The 20,446-nt window shown below is 46.0% G+C and overlaps 1 protein-coding gene across 6 annotated transcripts in view; it reads left to right on the plus strand.

The window, feature by feature from the left end:
• Positions 1–1,394: 1,394 nt before the first annotated feature.
• Positions 1,395–20,446, plus strand: part of ATF6 (activating transcription factor 6) — a 440,808-nt gene continuing 421,756 nt past the window's right edge. The window contains exons 1-4 of one of the 6 annotated variants that reach the window (XM_075131428.1): positions 1,395–1,561; positions 2,240–2,316; positions 16,708–16,795; positions 17,112–17,203. In XM_075131428.1, coding sequence (XP_074987529.1) covers positions 1,489–1,561; positions 2,240–2,316; positions 16,708–16,795; positions 17,112–17,203 — 330 coding nt within the window. In that variant the 5' untranslated portion in view covers positions 1,395–1,488. The remainder of the gene's footprint in view (positions 1,562–2,239; positions 2,317–16,707; positions 16,796–17,111; positions 17,204–20,446) is intronic. The other 5 variants (XM_075131427.1, XM_075131426.1, XM_048859672.2 and 2 more) reach the window with 5 other exon arrangements.

Genomic DNA, 20,446 nt, shown 5'->3' on the forward strand with positions numbered 1-20,446 from the left:
TGAGAAATATGATCATAAATGCTCTTCCCCAGTATGAACCTGCAATGAGTGTGAGTATGATCAATTTTCTATATCTAAGGGCAACAAAAATGATTAGAGGTATGGAAAAGCTTCAATATGAGAAGAGATTAAGAAGACTAGGACTTTTCAGCTTGGAAAAGAGATGACTAAGGAGGGAGATATGATCGAGGTCTATAAAAACATGACTGGTGTGGAGAAAGTAAACAAGGAAATGTTATTCAAAAAAGAACTAGATAAGTTCATGGAGGATAGGTCTATCAGTGGCTATTAGCCAGGATGGGCAGGGGTGGTGTCCCTCGCCTCTGTCTGCCAGAAGCTAGGAATGGGCGACAGGGGATGGATCACTCTATGGTTACCTGTTCTGTTCATTCCCTCTGGGGCACCTGCCACTGGCCACTGTCAGAAAATAGAAAAGGAGTACTTGTGGCACCTTAGAGACTAACCAATTTATTTGAGCATGAGCTTTCGTGAGTTACAGCTCACTTCATCGGATGCATACCGTGGAAACTGCAGTAGACATTATATACACACAGAGACCATGAAACAATACCCCCTCCCACCCCGCTGTCCTGCTGGTAATAGCTTATCTAAAGTGATCATCAAGTTGGGCCATTTCCAGCACAAATCCAGGTTTTCTCACCCTCCACCCCCCCCCCCCTCCCAAACTCACTCTCCTGCTGGTAATAGCCCATCCAAAGTGACCACTCTCTTCACAATGTGTATGATAATCAAGGTGGGTCATTTCCAGCACAAATCCAGGTTCTCTCACTCCCTCACCCCCCTCCAAAAACCACACACACAAACTCACTCTCCTGCTGGTAATAGCTTATCAAAAGTGACCACTCTCCCTAAAATGTGCATGATAATCAAGGTGGGCCATTTCCAGCACAGACAGACTAACAGGGCTGTTACTCTGAAACCTGTCAGAAAATAGGATACTGGGCTAGATGGACCTTTGGTCTGACCCAGTAGGGCCATTTATAGGTTTTAAGATGAGTGGGTTTAATATTTATTCAATTTTCTTTCTTTATGTAGGAATTAGAAATTATTAGCTGACAGGAGCACTGTATCTAAGTTATCTGCAAAAAGATAAAAGTTTTTAGGTGCCCAAGTAGCCTTTGGAATCAGGGTTAAAACTGCCCCCCCGTCCCCTCGAAATGGCACTCCTGCTGAACCCGGACCCCGTGCGAGCCCCCACCCCATTGGGGAGCTGAACCCGGACCCACGAGAGCCCCCGCCTCGTTGGGCACATGCAGAGTTGCCCGCCCTCGGGGTGTTTGTCCCCAGCCACCTGAGGCGCGCCGGTCTCTGAGCGCTCCTGCGGGTGACTCTGTCCCAGCCGGCTCAGAGACAAGGCGCTGGCCCCACGCCGCCCGGCCCCATGTCCTCTCCCGGCCGCCGTAGCAGGGCGGCGCGTTGCGCTGCGCTGCGCTGGGAGACGTGTGTTTAAGGGGACCCGGAAGGGAGATGGCAGCCGGGGAGGTTGATCGGGGCGCCGCAGAGCCGGGGCTGCGGCCAGCCGGGGTCGGACCCGACTGGGGTGAGCCGGGCCCGGAGGCGCGGAGCGTGTTCCTGAGCGGGTGGGGCGGGAGATGTGAGGGGCATTGGCGGGGAGGGGCAAAAGCCCAGCGGTGTCCCCGCTGCCGGGTCTGGCTGCTCCAGCCCAGGGGCGTGGGGCAGGCAGCGCGGACTCCTGGCGAGAGGCCTGGCTGGCTCTTGTTCCCGGCGCGGCCGCTGGGCCTCTCGGGCCAGTCTCCGAGCCTGGGCTAGCTGGGCGCTGACAGGGCCGCGTGGCTAGTCGTGCGGCCTGGGGTTGGGATCCGGGTGGATTGATGTGGACCTGTGGGGTGTTTTAGACATGTGGACTCCTTGTGAGATCCTATGAACTCCTGTCCCAGTCCTGCAAACACTCCTGCGTGTGATACTGATGGAGCTGCCTGGGCGAGTAAGCTTACTCACTGACGTGTTTGCTGAATTGGGGCCTTAATATCCACAGAGCCTGCATGAGTGAGGTTTACAACATGAACATCTGATCTGCCACTCTCCTGTGGCTGGTACAGTACTGTAGTACAAATACTGTCTAGACTGGAATTTTCAGCTTAAAACTTTAGGATAACCTTGACTGCCATTGAATTTCCCCGTTCAGCTTCTTTGAAACTCCTCCCATCTTTAACTTTTAGGATATGTTGATGTACAACTTCGTTTGCTTTGCCTTTAGAGTCTGCCCTCTTTGATGAGCTCAGTGACTTGGTTGACACAGGTGAAGTACAGCTGGATGTGGATAATGAGATTTATGTGAGTAGCTTTTAGTATGTGCATTTGGTTGTCTAATAATTTGTTGCCTAAACAGACTCCTGCTCTGCTCCTGGGGCTAACAGCCCCTTTTAGGTACAGAACAGTACATTAAGTTTGCAAAGTGAAGCACTCAAAAGTTAGAAGATGCCAAAGTGAATGGCACCTGTGTCCCTTTGTGTGAATGCACTGCTATGCAGTTTTTAATTGCGTGGTAGACTATTCTTATTTTCACAGGCCCCTTGTTTCACTCAGTGTGCAGACTGGATGACAGAAAACAAAAGAGGCACTTGTTTAATGTTTATTTTTATCCTCAATATTCTGTGTGTATTATAATGTTAACATCCTTTTAACATAGTTTTTTGTATAGAATGTGCTAAGGTATCTTTTTAACAAGAAAAAAAGACATTATATGAAATGGAACAATTTGATAAACAGCAGTAGAAAATGGCTCATATATATAAAAATTGTTAAAATATTTATTTTAAAGGTCCAGTAGCAAGTACAGAGGTACAGAATATATGGATAGTGGAAAATAATAGCACAAATTATATTTGATTTAATAAATCTTGGAATACTGGGAAAGTTCCAGATGACTGGAAGAAAGCTAGTGTTTCATTAATAGTCAAAATCTGTAAAGAAGATGGTACTTGTATGCCTGCTAGCCTGACACTGATCCTGGATGAATTTATGAAATGACGGATGCTTGACTTTTTCTCTACAGAACCTGAAGGATGGTAGTATAGTTCATGCCAGCCAGCATGGTTATATGGAAAATAATTCCTGTCAAATGAACTTGACACTATTTTCTGAGATTACAAGTCTGGTCAGCAAGGGTAACTGTGACCTAATATGATGTGACCTCTGTAAATCATTTGACTTAAGTACTTTGAAGAGGAAATTAGTATCATACAAGATCAATAAACCACATATTAAAAGGATTAAAAAGTGTCTAAATCATCAAATGCATGTGTTTCTACAGAGTCCCACAGATGCAATTTAATGTTTTATGTCAGTGACTTGGAAGATATTAAATCATTGCTGATAGTCTGAAGATTTTAAAGATAGGAAGGGTGGTTGGTAATGACACCAGGTCACTCATCCTGAGCCATCTGAATTACCCGATAAGTCTTTAGTAGGATTCCCATCCTGTCTTAAAGAGACAGAGTTAGTTTCCACAAGTACATCAAGAACAGCATTTTGCAAAAGTGGGGCCTGGATTGGGGTAGCCTCTGTCACCCCTCTCTCTGTCTGCAAGAGGTCAGTTGTATCACTGCTCCCTTCCTGGAGGTCAGTTACACAGTTCCCTCTTAAAACCGGAGCCGCAGGTTGGGTGCCTGGGAGCATAGACGCCAACCCAGCAAATCTGTCCTGGGCAAACCCTCCCCTGTAATCAATGAGGAGACATTCCTGTACTTCCCCAAATTCCTTCTCAGCTTCCTTCTCTGGGCGCCCTTCTTAGGCTTTGTCTATACTACCAAGTTTTGTTGACAGAAACTGCCTTTTGTCAACCAAATAGTGAATGCGTACACACTGTGATGTGACTTTTGTTGGAAAAAATGCCCAGTTTTGGCGACAAAATACAGCAACCCCAACGAGAGATGTACGTCTTTTCTCTCTAAATTTTTCTTGACAAAGTGCCAGTGCAGACACCACGCTTGATTTCGTCACTTTAATTGGCTTCCAGGAGGTGTCTCACTATGCCCATCGTGACCGCTCTGGTCGGCAGTTTGAATTCCACTGCTCTGCAGCCATGTAAACAACCATCCGCCCTCCCCCTTAGAAGCCCCAGGAATTTTTGAAATTCAGTTTCCTGCTGGCTCGGCATGGAGAGGTCTCATTGCATTTTCCCAGGTGACCATGGTGGGTTATTGCACCAAACACTCTCCCACTTAGACCACTGTGGAGCTGTTGGATCTGATCAGTATATGTGGAGAGGAGGCTGTGCAGTCACTGCTTCGCTTGAGCTGTAGGAATTGGGATACCTACGGGCATATTTCTCAAGGCTTGTGCAAAAAGGGCTATGATCGGGACATGCTGCAGTGCAGAATGAAGATAAAGGAGTTGAGTTAGGCGTACCATAAGGCGAGGGAGGCAAACTGTCACTCTGGTGCTTCACCTAAGACCTGCCGGTTCTATAAGGAGCTGGACACCATCCTCAGTGACGACCCCACCTCTACCATCAAGAGCCCCATGGATACTTCGGCGGGTCTGGAGGCGATGGAAAGAGGGCCTGACCTGGAGGATGAAGATATTGATGAAGAGGTGGAGTTAGACGATGATGTGCAGCTCCCAGTGGGGTTGCCCGGTGGGGCAGGCAGCCAGGAACTGTTCTCCACTCCAGAGGTGTCTAGTCAGTCTCAGCAGTTGCTCTCCGGTGAGCAAGAAGCAGGAGAGGAGACGCCTGTTAAATGGTTGTGGTTTGTGTAGTGCGGAGGTGGGTTTGGCGTATAGAAATGTGGAAGGCTGGCTGTTTCTGTGAGCTGGACATTTTCCTGTGTAGCTAATTGGTACAGCGGAACAGGGTGTTGATGCATGCAAAGATCTCACGGGAATCCTCCAGAGAGAGCTCCAGGAAAGTTTCCTAGAGGTACTCTGTAGTCCTCTGCCAAAGATTCAGTGGCAGAGCAACTTTGTTCCTTCCCACATTGTAGGAAACTTTCCCACACCATTTGGCAATCAGTTGTGCAGGGACCAAAGTGTCACATAGGTGAGCAGCATAGGGAGCAGGGTGGAAGCCACAAGCATGGAGCAGATGTGCACTTGTTTCCCTGCTTACCCTTAGCAGTGAGATATCTGCCAGAATGACCCTCGCCTGTGGAAAAGTATGGGAGAATTTTAGAATTGTTTCTCTAGCATGCTGCACCACGAACCTTGCAGAGTGTGTGCTCTTTTCCCCATGTGAAGCACCCCCACCCACCAACGCTCACCATGCTTTGGGTGTTTGAAGAGAGATATGTGCCTGCCAAGAGTCAGTGAGAAAGTGATTGTTATGTTTCAAAAGTTGTATTTAACTGAAATGTTTCAATACTGTGAGTGAATTTAAAAATCCCGCATCTGTGCATTGTCCTTTGTGCTTCGGAAGATGTGCTCTTCAGGAATACTCCACATGCCCCAGCCGAGTGTCTCCGCCAGATAAGAAAGCGCCCAAGATGCAGCAAAGAAGACATGTTCCAGGAGGTACCGCACTGCTCCAATGCAGAGAAAAGGGAATGCAAGGAGTTCTGGGAAGCCGAACGGCAGGACAGAAAAAAGAATCAGGAGTTTGTTAAGGGTGCAGCTAAGCAGATGATTAAAGTAATGGACGGGTTTCAGAGTAACAGCCGTGTTAGTCAGTATTCGCAAAAAGAAAAGGAGTACTTGTGGCACCTTAGAGACTAACCAATTTATTTGAGCATAAGCTTTCGTGAGCTACAGCTCACTTCATCGGATGCATACTGTGGAAAGTGTAGAAGATCTTTTATACACACAAAGCATGAAAAAATACCTTCCCCCACCCCACTCTCCTGCTGGCAATAACTTATCTAAAGTGATCACTCTCCTTACAATGTGTATGATAATCAAGTTGGGCCATTTCCAGCACAAATCCAGGTTTTCTCACCCTCCCCTCCCCGCCCCCAACACACACACAAACCCGCTCTCCTGCTGGCAATAGCTTATCTAAAGTGACCACTCTCCTTACAATGTGTATGATAATCAAGTTGGGCCATTTCCAGCACAAATCCAGGTTTTCTCACCCTCCCCCCCCCCCCCCGCCCCCAACACACACACAAACCCGCTCTCCTGCTGGTAATAGCTTATCTAAAGTGACCACTCTCCTTACAATGTGTATGATAATCAAGGTGGGCCATTTCCAGCACAAATCCAGGGTTTAACAAGAACGTCTGGGGGCGGGCGGGTGTTAGGAAAAAAACAAGAGGAAATAGGTTACCTTGCATAATGACTTAGCCACTCCCAGTCTGTATTCAAGCCTAAGTTAATTGTATCCAATTTGCAAATGAATTCCAATTCAGCAGTTTCTCGCTGGAGTCTGGATTTGAAGTTTTTTTGTTGAAGAATTGTAACTTTCATGTCTGTAATCGCGTGACCAGAGAGATTGAAGTGTTCTCCGACTGGTTTATGAATGTTAGAATTCTTGATATCTGATTTGTGTCCATTTATTCTTTTACGTAGAGACTGTCCAGTTTGACCAATGTACATGGCAAAGGGGCATTGCTGGCACATGATGGCATATATCACATTGGTGGATGTGCAGGTGAATGAGCCTCTGATAGTGTGGCTGACGTTATTAGGCCCTGTGATGGTGTCCCCTGAATAGATATGTGGGCACGGTTGGCAGCAGGCTTTGTTGCAAGGATTGGTTCCTGGGTTAGTGGTTCTGTTGTGTGGTATGTGGTTGCTGGTGAGTATTTGCTTCAGGTTGGGGGGCTGTCTGTAGGCAAGGACTGGCCTGTCTCCCAAGATTTGTGAGAGTGTTGGGTCATCCTTCAGGATAGGTTGTAGATCCTTAATAATGCGTTGGAGGGGTTTTAGTTGGGGGCTGAAGGTGACGGCTAGTGGCGTTCTGTTATTTTCTTTGTTAGGCCTGTCCTGTAGTAGGTGACTTCTGGGAACTCTTCTGGCTCTATCAATCTGTTTCTTCACTTCCGCAGGTGGATATTGTAGTTGTAAGAATGCTTGATAGAGATCTTGTAGGTGTTTGTCTCTGTCTGAGGGGTTGGAGCAAATGCGGTTGTATCGCAGAGCTTGGCTGTAGACGATGGATCGTGTGGTGTGGTCAGGGTGAAAACAGGAGGCATGTAGGTAGGAATAGCGGTCAGTAGGTTTCCGGTATAGGGTGGTGTTTATGTTACCATCGTTTATTAGCACTGTAGTGTCCAGGAAGTGGATCTCTTGTGTGGACTGGACCAGGCTGAGGTTGATGGTGGGATGGAAATTGTTGAAATCATGGTGGAATTCCTCAAGGGCTTCTTTTCCATGGGTCCAGATGATGATGTCATCAGTGTAGTGCAAGTAGAGTAGGGGCGTTAGGGGACGAGAGCTGAGGAAGCGTTGTTCTAAGTCAGCCATAAAAATGTTGGCATACTGTGGGGCCATGTGGGTACCCATAGCAGTGCCGCTGATCTGAAGGTATACATTGTCCCCAAATGTGAAATAGTTATGGGTAAGGACAAAGTCACAAAGTTCAGCCACCAGGTTAGCCGTGACATTATCGGGGATAGTGTTCTTGAGGGCTTGTAGTCCATCTTTGTGTGGAATGTTGGTGTAGAGGGCTTCTTTATCCGTAGTGGCCAGGATGGTGTTATCAGGAAGATCACCGATGGATTGTAGTTTCCTCAGGAAGTCAGTGGTGTCTCGAAGGTAGCTGAGAGTGCTGGTAGCGTAGGGCCTGAGGAGGGAGTCTACATAGCCAGACAATCCTGCTGTCAGGGTGCCAATGCCTGAGATGATGGGGTGCCCAGGATTTCCAGATTTATGGATCTTGGGTAGTAGATAGAATATCCCAAGTCGGGGTTCCAGGGGTGTGTCTGTGCGGATTTGATCTTGTGCTTTTTCAGGGAGTTTCCAACGGTGCCCACATATCTATTCAGGGGACACCATCACAGGGCCTAATAACATCAACCACACTATCAGAGGCTCGTTTACCTGCACATCCACCAATGTGATATATGCCATCATGTGCCAGCAATGCCCCTTTGCCATGTACATTGGTCAAACTGGACAGTCTCTACGTAAAAGAATAAATGGACACAAATCAGATATCAAGAATTCTAACATTCATAAACCAGTCGGAGAACACTTCAATCTCTCTGGTCACGCGATTACAGACATGAAAGTTACAATTCTTCAACAAAAAAACTTCAAATCCAGACTCTAGCGAGAAACTGCTGAATTGGAATTCATTTGCAAATTGGATACAATTAACTTAGGCTTGAATACAGACTGGGAGTGGCTAAGTCATTATGCAAGGTAACCTATTTCCCCTTGTTTTTTCCTAACCACCCCTCCCCCCCAGACGTTCTTGTTAAACCCTGGATTTGTGCTGGAAATGGCCCACCTTGATTATCATACACATTGTAAGGAGAAAAGGAGTACTTGTGGCACCTTAGAGACAATTTATTTGAGCATAAGCTTTCGTGAGCTACAGCTCACTTCATCCGATGAAGTGAGCTGTAGCTCACAAAAGCTTATGCTCAAATAAATTGGTTAGTCGCTAAAGTGCCACAAGTACTCCTTTCCTTTTTGCGAATACAGACTAACACGGCTGTTACTCTGAAACCTGTCATTGTAAGGAGAGTGGTCACTTTAGATAAGCTATTACCAGCAGCAGAGTGGGTTTGTGTGTGTGTTGGGGGCGGGGGGTGAGAAAACCTGGATTTGTGCTGGAAATGGCCCAACTTGATTATCATACACATTGTAAGGAGAGTGATCACTTTAGATAAGCTATTGCCAGCAGAAGAGTGGAGTGGGGGGAGGTATTTTTTATGCTTTGTGTGTATAAAAGATCGTCTACACTTTCCACAGTATGCATCCAATGAAGTGAGCAGTAGCTCACGAAAGCTTATCCTCAGATAAATTGGTTAGTCTCTAAGGTGCCACAAGTACTCCTTTTCTTTTTTTTTAAAGTAATGGAGGAGCAAATGCAGATGCTGAAGTCCTTAATAATGCTGGAGACTGAGCAGATGTATGCCTGCTCTCCCCTGCAGCACATTCAGAACTCTTTTCCATGACCCCCCCAAACTCCACCCACACATTCCTTTCCACTTTCTGGGAGTTCTAGGTTTCCACTTCACTACCCCCCCTCGGACAACTTTCACAATGATAGCAGAACCTGTACACAGCTGTTAAAGTCTGCCCTTCCCTGGTTCCTCCTTTCCCACCAAGCTTCTTTGTGTGTGTTGTTTCTTTTTGAAGGATAACTCATCTTTATTTGTTTTCTACAAATTGAGATTGCAGGCACTACCAATACATGCACAGGCATTTTAATCATTTGCTTACTGGAATATAAGGCTCCAAATGTCACCATTGCTTCCTAGGAAAGCTACATGTAATGTAACACTGAAGCACCAATTACAGAGATATACATTAATGGTTCTCCTTTTCAAAGTGTTGCCTCAAAGCCTCCCTGATTCGAATTGTCTGCTCTGTGCTCCTCTGATACCTTGGTATTTGGCTACTCAAAATCAGTAGTCCACTTAGCTTCACAAAGGTGATGCAACATACAGCATGCGGCTATGACCATGGGAATATTATCCTCATTAAGGGCTAACCTGCCATAAAAGCATCCCCAGCGTGCCTTTAATATTCCAAAGGTACGTTCAGCTGTCACCTAGCACCTACTCAACCTCTTGTTGAACCACTCCTTACTGTTGTTAAGGTGTCCTGTGTAAGGTTTCATGAGCCATGGCTGTAAGGGGTATGCCAGGTCTCCCAGGATCGCTATGGGCATTTCAACAACCCCCACTGTAATCTGGTTTGGAAAGAAAGTCTCTGCTTGTAGCTTTCTGTACAGGCTGGTGTTCCTGAAGATGTGTGCATCATGCATGTTCTCAGACCACCCCGCGTTGATGTTCGTGAAATGCCCATGGTGATCCACAAGCGCCTGCAACACTGTGGAGAAGTACCCCTTCCTATTGACTTACTCTGTTGCAAGGTGGTCTGGTGCCAAAATTGCTTCTCCACAGTTAGGGAAACCCATTTCTGCAAAGCTGTCCACTATTTCACGCACATTTCCCAGAGTCACGGTCCTTCGTAACAGGATGTGATTTATTGCCCTGCACACTTGCATTAACGCAGCCCCACCGGTCGACTTCCCGACTCCAAATGGATTAGTGACCGACCAGTAGCAGTTTGGAGTCACCAGCTGCCACACAGAGATTGCCACATGTTTCTCTACCGATAGGGCAGCTCTCATTCTGGTGTTCTTGTGCCACAGTGCTGATGTGAGCTCCACACACGCTTCCTGGAAGGTGACTTTCCCCATGTGAAAGTTCTGGGCAGCCACTGCTCTTCGTCCCACACCTGTATGACGATACGATCCCACCGTTCTGTGCTTGTTTCCCAAGCTCAAAAGCGATGATCTACACTATGCAGCTGTTCTGTGAATGCCAAAAGCAATCTAAACTTGCTCCTATCCATATCGCGCAGCATGTCAGGTGCCTGTGAGTCTTCTTCATTTAGGAAGCTCACAATTAACTGCACTGCTGTCTGCAATGTCCTCATGACAGTTAACAGCATAGGAGAGCAGTGTGGGATCCATCCTTTCTCTCACAGGTGGACAGCAAAGAAGGGCTGTTGCAAAAATGCCATGAAAGAAAGCCAGAAGCCCATGGAGTGCTGGGACAGAAAGCAATGCATCATGGGACACTGGGCTCAGTCCCAAGATGCACCACGATCCGATCTGCCTTCCCTCAACACCTAATGACAGAAGGCGTCGAGCTGGACTGCATTGCTCACAGTGTTGATGATAGTGCCCCCGCTGTGGACATGCTCTGCCAACAGAGGGAGCGAGTGTGAACATGACATTCCGATTGTTGTTATGTTGATTTTTGAGTGTCGACATCAGTTTTGTCGACAAAACTTTGTCGTGTAGACAAGGCCTAAGACACACCTCTGTGCTCTCTAGAGTGGGATCTATCCCCTCTTCAGATGTGAAGGGCTCACAGCTAACAGTTAGAACAGTCCTTTCTCTGGCAAGCACTACATTCTCCTCCCTCTTTGAATTGGGTTTGCCTCCAGCTACAGAGTCCATGGAACTCTCACCCACTTCAGTGGTCTCTAGGATTCCATCACCCTTCTCTGGGCTTCCCTCTAGGACTCATCTTCCTATGCACCCGAGAGTGAGGTCTTCCCCTTGCCTAGCTGCATCCTGCTGGCAGCCAGCAACCTGGACAGTTTTCTCACTGACAGACAATATGCTTCCCTCACATTGAGAGAAGGAGCGAATGTCCTGAGTTTATGCTGTACAGTTCCTTGTACAGCTCAAGACCGTATAATTTTGGGTTTACACTCCGGGGGGGGGGGGGGAGGTGTGCCTGAGTAGCTGGCGCCTTCCAATGCAGTAGCTGGTCAAAGCGTCTGTATGTATCTGCTTCTAGGTGTGTCCCTACCTGTATGTGTGCTGGTGAAAGTGCAGGCTGGAGCCTGGAGAGAGCTTGTAAACTTGTCACAGAAGTACAGTGTAAACAGGAGCCCAGGCTGGTGGGACAGGGGGGCTCAGTGGGTAGCTTCTCGTCCACTGTAACCCCTAGGTCCTTTTCTGCAGAACTGCTGCCTAGCCATTCAGTCCCTAGTCTGTAGCGGTGCATGGGATTCTTCCATGATAAGTGCAGGACTCTGCACTTATCCTTGTTGAACCTCATCAGATTTCTTTTGGCCCAATCCTCTAATTTGTCTAGGTCCTTCTGTATCCTATCCCTACCCTCCAGTGTATCTACGTCTCCTCCCAGTTTAGTGTCATCTGCAAACTTGCTGAGGGTGCAATCCACGCCATCCTCCAGATCATTAATGAAGATATTGAACAAAACCGGCCCCAGGACCGACCCTTGGGGCACTCAGCTTGATACCGGCTGCCAACTAGACATGGAGCCATTGATCACTACCCGTTGAGCCCGACAACCTAGCCAGCTTTCTATCCACCATATCGTCTGTTCATCCAGCCCATACTTCTTTAACTTACTGGCAAGAATACTGTGGGAGACAGTGTCAAAAGCTTTGCTAAAGTCAAGGAATAACACTCCCACTGCTTTCCCCTCATGCATAGAGCAAGTTATCTCTTCATAGAAGGCAATTAGATTAGTCAGGCAAGACTTGCCCTTGGTGAATCCGTGCTGACTGTTCCTGATCTCTTTCCTCTCCTCTAAGTGCTTCAGAATTGATTCCTTGAGGACCTGCTCCATGATTTTTCCAGGGACTGAGGTGAGGCTGTCTGTAGTTCCCCGGATCCTCCTTTTTCCCTTTAAAGATGGGCACTACATTAGCCTTTTTCCAGTCGTCTGGGACCTCCCCCGATCGCCATGAGTTTTCAAAAATAATGGCCAATGGCTCTGCAATCACATCCGCCAACTCCGTTAGCACTCGCGGATGCAGCGCATCCGGCCCCATGGACTTGTGCTTGTCCAGTTTTTCTAAATAGTCCCGAACCACTTCTTTCTCCACAGAGGGCTGGTCACCTCCTCCCCATACTGTGCTGCCCAGTGCAGTAGTCTGGGAGCTGACCTTGTTCGCGAAGACAGAGGCAAAAAAAGCATTGAGTCCATTAGCTTTTTCCACATCCTCTGTCACTAGGTTGCCTCCGTCATTCAGTAAGGGGCCCACACTTTCCTTGACTTTCTTCTTGTTGGTAACATACCTGAAGAAACCCTTCTTGTTACTCTTAACATCTCTTGCTAGCTGCAACTCCAGGTGTGATTTGGCCTTCCTGATTTCACTCCTGCATGCCTGAGCAATGTTTTTATACTCCTCCCTGGTCATTTGTCCAGTCTTCCACTTCTTGTAAGCTTCTGTTTTGTGTTTAAGATCAGCAAGGATTTCACTGTTAAGCCAAGCTGGTTGTCTGCCATATTTACTATTCTTTCTACACATCGGGATGGTTTGTCCCTGTAACCTCAATAAGGATTCTTTAAAATACAGCCAGCTCTCCTGGACTCCTTTCCCCTTCATGTTATTCTGCCAGGGGATCCTGCCCATCAGTTCCCTGAGGGAGTCAAAGTCTGCTTTTCTTAAGTCCAGGGTCCGTATTCTGCTGCTCTCCTTTCTTCCTTGTGTCAGGATGCTGAACTTGGCCATCTCATGGTCACTGCCTCCCAGGTTCCCATCCACTTTCGCTTCCTCTACTAATTCTTCCCGGTTTGTGAGCAGCAGGTCAAGAAGAGCTCTGGGGAGGTGAGCGTCCAGCCACCCATCCACCCTCCTTCTTCCCAGGGGTAACCTTCCCCCCCCAGGTTTTAACCTCTCTGCCTGTGATTTATTTCTAATAGACCCCTGTGTCTGCTCAAATTCATCAGCCAGAGTAGCAAGTTCATCAACAATTTTCATCCTTTTTATCCTATAAACACTGTTTTACATCATCACTTCATATACTCAGGAAATGTTCCTGAGCAAGAAGATCACACATTTCTTCAGAGCTTATCTTTTCCCCTTGTCATTAGATATTTGGCTACATGTCTGTGTTCTCTCTGCGTGCTGTACTGACTCTGGCCAGATAGCCCATACATCAGGCTCCGATCGAACTGCCCAATAAATCCACAGACTCAGTTCGTAGCGAAGGCACTTGGTCAGGTTTATTGTCAATGAAGCACGGTCCTAATGTCTCGGCTCAATGGTTATAGGTACACTAACACATGTATGTCCGTTGCAATCGACTAGCTCAGTTAGTGGTAGGACATTCCACTATCCCCTAGGCCAGACAGAGAGACTCCCTCTGAGATACATCTTTATACACAGATACAAACAAGTTATGCGTTATCCCTGAAGTATCTAGGTGCCACCCTCTGATGTATTTGTGTGCCACCCATTACCTTGTACATGTTGGTTCGATTAAAACATCTTTATCCATCATGCTGTCATCCTGACCTCATCTTTAGGATGGGTCAGTGTGTCCCTGTTATCTTTGGGGAATATGTTTGGTAGTGAGGTGTTCTGGTACCACCTTAAACCCTAAAATGTTTTTGTGTATATATTCTTTTGCCTAGCACTACTTAGGAATGTGTGTTTCTGCAATATCAGTCCTGTTTTTGCCAGATTCTGTGAGCAGGCCCTGCGTCTTGCTCACAACTTAACTTTGCTTTATATCAGCAAAGTTTTGACTACCTTAGCTCAGGCTTCAGGCCTCATACCAAGCCTCTGATACATGGGCTTATGTTTCAGGCCCTCTTCCTACTACATCCTGACCCACTTATCCATCAAATCTTTCATCTGGTTTACATATGCCACATTACTCATCCCAGCCCCCCTGCTAAGGCTTCTAAATTTTATTCTATATGTTTCGGGTATAATCTGAAACTGTTTTAAAACCATATCTTCGAATTTACTATAATCTGAAGCATCTCTAATTGGCATCTTATTGAATATAGCCAGAGCTCTCCCAGACAACTTTGCAACCAAAGTGGGCATCTTTTGGTCTTCAGAAATTTCATGGAGTACACACAGCTTCTCAAAGGTGATGAAATATTCAGCAATGTCCCCTGTTTTGCTGCATGCAGGACACAACCATTCCCATTTGTGGATTTTGAAGAGGTGAGGCTCGTTGGTGCCTGGGGGTTCTGGTTCTGCTTCTCTATCAAATTCAAATTCAATTGATGCTTCCTCTCCCCGATCGCCATGAGTTGTCAAAAATAATGGCCAATGGCTCTGCAATCACAAGAATCTCCATTTCTTTGGCTTCCAGTTCTAGAGCCCTTCAGTGTGCAGCTTCTTGCCTGGCATTGTCTGCTTCTATGGTTCTTTGGTGTTCAGCTTCTTGCGCGTTAATCTCCATTTGTTTTAATTCCATATGTCTTTTGTGTTCTTTCTCCTTCTTGTCTGCCTGCAATCTGCATAGGTCCAGCTTCTTACTAGTTTTACTTTCACTCATTTTCCTGCTTTCCTGTCCTTACTTCCCTTGCCCAAAATAAGGAAAGAGAAAATAACAAACTGGTAACCTCTTTGACTGATCTCTAGCCAAGACACTTAAATCTCATTTAAAATCACCACCAGTGTACCAAGTGCCAATCTCACTCAGAGTAACAAGCTGTGCATATGACCCTGCTCGCTGCACCACTGTGATGGGTTCCCCCTGGGATGCCATCTGGAACTGGGGTACCACTGAGCCCCCCTGTCCCACCAGCCTGGGCTCCTGTTTACACTGTACTTCTGTGACAAGCTGCTAAGCTCTCTCCAGGCTCCAGCCTACACTTTCACCAGCACACATACAGGTAGGGACACACCCAGCAGCAGATACATACAGACGCTTTGACCAGCTACTGCATTGGAAGGCGCCAGCTACTCAGGCACACCTCCCCCGCCCCGGAGTGTAAACCCAAAATTATACGGTCTTGCGCTGTACAGGGAACTATACAGCATAAACTCAGGACATTTGCTCCTTCTCTCAATGTGGAGAGGAATATACAACAGCTTTCTGCCCCGAGTTATGACTCCCACACATGGCAAAAACAAGTTTATTAACTACAAAAGATAGATTTTAAGTGATTGTAAGGGATAGCATACATATCCAAGCAGATTACCTAGCAAATAAACAGGAAACGCAAACTGAATATACTACATAGATCAGCTATCAATAGAAAATTGTCACCCAAAGAGATGATACAAGCTGGCTGCAGATTCTTAAGGGGCAAACTGTACTTGCTTACAGCTTAGAATCCCCAGGTGTTCCATTCACGGGGTAAAAATCCCTTTAGCCTGGGTTCAGCACTTCCCGCAGTTCAGTCTTTGTTCCTCAGGTGTTTTCAAGAGTCTTTTTGGGTGGGGAGTCAGTGAAGAACCAAGATGATGTCACTCCCCTGCCTTATATAGCTTTTGCATATGGCAGGAACCCTTTGTTTCAAAGCTTGGTTCCCATGCCAGTCAGTGGAAAAATACTGATATCCCAAGATGGAGTCCAGCACCAGGTGACCTGGTCACATGATCCTGTAGTATCACAGCAGCCGTTTGTAGGAGGCTGTTTGTAGCATCCTCAGGAAGGCCCCCATGTGGGAAATAAGCTTCTTTTAAGGCCTGTTGTTTTTCTAATGGCCCTTCCCCACCAATCTACTCAGAATGAAAGCATCTTGTTTAGTTAAATGTGCCAGCAGAAACTTTTCAACAAAAGACGCTCACAATGTATTGCACAGCCTCAGAGCAGCTGAACTGAATTAATCGTCCTTTGTTTGGAAGGGGAGATGGAGACTCTTTCTTAGAATTGAAGAGATCAATTTACTGTAAAGATGAAATAAAATGCAACCCCTCCATAGTGACAGCTTACAAAAAATAGTTAAAAAGGAGTTATTTGTTACATGTTTGTACAGCACTGAGTGCAGTGCCTAGGCCCTCTAGACACTACTGCAATACAAATAATTACTAATAAGGCATTACTGGAGTACAAATAATTGTAGTAATGATAATTACTCTCACTTCCCTATACTCAGGTCAGGTTTTAGGTTTGAACTAAAGCCACAAATAACTCCCCAGCTCAAGTCTGTTTAGTTGGAAACCCTGTCTTGTGAAATCTAACTGAGAGCTCTCTTCTTTCAAGGCTTCTCATGTATATTTGTGGCCTTGCTATGCCACCTGAAACATGCAAATTGAGGTGACTAAATCCTTTTGCCTCCTTAAGAACTGTAGTGCTTGGTGGCTGCAATATTTAGTACTTTCTGTTTTGCATCTCTAACTTATTTTTGCTAAATTTATCATCTACAGGAAAACAGTCTTTATAACCTTGGCTTTGATTTGGACTTGATGTCTTGGGATTCAGGCCCTTGGGATGTGACAAGCCATACTTATATAGGTAATTACATGCCAAATGTTTCAGCTATGATTATCTTAGAAGAGTGACTACTAGGGATATTGACTTCAGTGGTACTGCTTGCTGGAGTAGGCTTTTTTGTGTACTTCATTGATTTTCCTGGGATGGGACATGGCTACTGTTTTGGTCTCCCCTACAAGTCTCAGACTGATTAGTTGCTGTAGTCTTACTACGTTCACTTGTGTGGTTTACTCCAGAAATTAATGTTTGGAATACAACAGCATGTTTCTTGCATGAGCTAAACTCCTACTGTTAGAAGATTTTACAGTGTGAAAGCCTACTTACCACTCTCTCGCAGATGAAAACTTGAAGGAAGACCCTCAGTCGCCAGCTACTTCAATTTGTTCTGTCCCTTCACCATTATCAGACTCTTCAGTGCAGCATGTGCCTGTAAGTAGTAAAGTCTTGGTGCCTCACATGTGTGCAGTTATGTTGCATGAACTGACTTATGGTTCATATAGAAAATACAAATGAAAGGAGCAATCTCATCTTAAATTCTGTTCAATTTAACAGTATAAATGAAAGAGAAAATTTGTTATACCTACATCTGAAACACTGACTTTTCTTCTGACATTCTCCTGTATAAAGTGTTTTCTTTCCTTGCCACTGTGGGTGACCCAAATAAACAGGGGCATATATGTACACAGCATGGGGTATGGAAGCATGCACAAGCGTCCTATTGTTGCGCACATTCTAGGGCATCCACCTTTATCCAGTTCCTAGGGCTCAAGGGGTAACCCAGTTGATTTAGGCACCCCCACCCTTTCTCAGTTCCTAAGGCTGTGGGCGAAAGGCACATACTCTTACCCAGTTTCTAGGGCTCCGGGCCATCCTTACCCAGTTCGTAGGGCTCAAGGCATAATCTTCTGCAGGTTTGCAGGACCTTTTACCAGTGAAAGGGCCTTACACGGTAATATCCTTATCCTCTATTTATTAACAATTACCAAGCAGAATACACTCACTAAGCATACAATGCTATGCTCACCGATCCTGATCATGCAGGTGAACTTTCCCTGTTGGCCAGGCAAGGTCGGTCTCGTCTGGGTTGTGGTTGCTGCACGTCACGGTCGTGCAGAGGATTCTTAGCAGCTCTGATCTTAGGCTTTGTCTTAGAGGTGAGTTCTTCTTCCAGGTCTTTCCTTATTCTTATTCTTTTCCCAGCTGGACTCCTTCTTGGACCTGTGTTTATAGTGAAACTTGAGTCCTGCTTAGCTATACCATAACCAATCATTTTACTAAAATATTACAAATAACTCTTTGACTAATCCTAACATATTGTGAAACAATTCTTTAACCAATCATACCCCAGCACCTTAGCTGATATAAATCTTACAAAATTAGTTATGCAAGAGACAGAAACAATCAAAGAACCAGATGGAGACCATACACATAAACAATAGAGAAGTAGGGACCATAAAGACAAAACAGTAGAAATATAGATTTTACAATCACAACTGTTGATAAGTGATTCCTTGTCAGACAGAATGCCATCAAGCAAAGTTTTCTTTAAACATCTCAAGAGATACCTTGCTTATTTGGTGATTGTGGGTACTATTGGGAGGGGTGCCTTCTTAACAGTCCGATATTACATTGTTTTGATATCATTTAGAAGAAATGTGAGGCTGTCACTTTCTGTTTCTTGGCTCATTGCTGCTGCTCTCCTAATATGACTGCAGCAAAAGGCCTCAGATCTTACACTATGCTGTGCTCATGTACAGCTGCCTGTTTTGAAATCGACAGCACTCACTATAGGCCTGCCCCTCCAACAGCTGCTGCCTCCTTTCTCCCCAGTCCGACAGATGGAAGGACAGGTGCTCTCGTTTCTAAACAGCATTTAGTACCACTTTATTTAAGTGCAACACAAAAAGGACTGAACAGCATCACCACTGAGGTCAGTGTGCAGACTTTCCGGGCCCCAAGAGTGTTGTCTGTGTCTGATAATCTGGGTCTATCCAGTAGCATCATGCTAATGTGAATAGTTACTGAAGGACATTGTTTTTTGTTTGTTTGTTTTTTAAATCATTCAAACTCATGCCCTGCGTGTCCTTGCAACAACTATAATTTATTTTAAAATTTAAAAAATCCATATAAATATCACAGCAGACTGCTTTTCCCTCTGTGTACAAACATCCTGAGTCCACATAAAACTTCCCAGCCCATAAATCACCTTCTGGGCATTTGGGAAGGAGAGAGATGAGCCTTCACATTAAAGGCAAGGTTAAATCCAGGGCCTGGCAAACTGAAGGGAGTTGAGAGACCTTTATGGAGTACTCCTGCCAACTGCTTCCTTTCACTTAATGATGGAGCTGCAGCTTGGGTGGCTCTGCTGATTGCAACTGTACCAGCATGACATGAGGAGAAGGGCAGTCTCTCAAGTAATTAGGCCTCAAATCATTTAGGGCTTTCAAGATTACAAGCAACTGTCTGAACTCCATCCAGGAACTTGCAGGCAGTTAGTGCAACACAGGGGTAATGTAGTGGATAAAGTGGTCTTTGAGGTAGCTAGGTCCTAATCCTTTAAACAAGTGTGTACCATAAGGCCAGGACGATGAGCTATGTTCTGAAGTTTTGGGCGCCTGTGGCATCTGAAGAGCATCAGTGTGAATTATTTGCTTTGCTTCCAATGAGTAAGGCTGCAAATATGCCATGGAAGTCACAAATTCTGTGACCTCTATGATTTCTGCAGTGGCTGGTGTGGCTGACCCTGGGGCCGCCCCCCAAGGCCAGCCGCACTGTCTGCTTCTGGGGCAGCCCTGGGCCAACCCCCTGCTTGGTCCCCCCGAGCTACAGTAACTGTGGTCCTGGGCCATCCCCTTCCCCCCTAGCTGTAGTAGCATCACCCCAGAGGCCCCCCTCCAGAGCAGCGGTGCCTCCGGAGCCCCCCAGAACAACAAGATTTAGTCCGAGGTATTTATAGTAGAAGTCACGGACAGGTCAGGAGCTGCAAATTTTTGTTTACTGTCTGTGACCTATCCATGACTTCTACTAAAAATACCCATGACTAAATCTTAGCCTTACCAATGAGGCATGCTGGCTGCATGCTGTGCCAGTATGTGCCTCATTTGAGAGGTTGTGTTCAGCCCCAGAGGATGTTAGGAGCATAGTGTTTTGTTTCGTCTTTTTTAAAGCAGCTATGCATTGTGATTTGGTTTCTTCGGTAATGAGAAACAGCTTTTCAGATCAACTTAGTTCAGGCCCAGCTTGAATGACTCTTTGTTTCAATTATCAGTTGAATATTATTCGTCATCTGTAGGGAGACTAAATGCTGTCTTAACAAGGAGAGGGACTCACTGATCTTTTGATCTCTAGATTCTATCATTCTGACTCCTGTGTTCTGCTCTCTCTACATGGGAGCTCTGTACTTTGGAGTACTGTATTGGGCCTGCACCCATTGAAGTCACAGGGGCCCGCAGGGAAATCTGTACTTGGGAGTACTACATATGGTCTAGTGGCCTTGGACTGGGACTCAGGAGACCTGGATTCTGTTCCTGATCACTGAGATGCTGGGTGACTTGGGCAAGTCTCTTCACCGCTCTCTATTTCATCCATCATCTGTCTTAGCCTTCAGAATCCACAGGAATATCTCATGTGTGTATATATAGAACCCCTAGTACAGGGATGGGCAAACTATCA

The sequence above is a fragment of the Caretta caretta genome, chromosome 8 (assembly GCF_965140235.1).
Source record: "Caretta caretta isolate rCarCar2 chromosome 8, rCarCar1.hap1, whole genome shotgun sequence".
In the NCBI taxonomy this organism is placed as follows: domain Eukaryota; kingdom Metazoa; phylum Chordata; order Testudines; family Cheloniidae; genus Caretta; species Caretta caretta.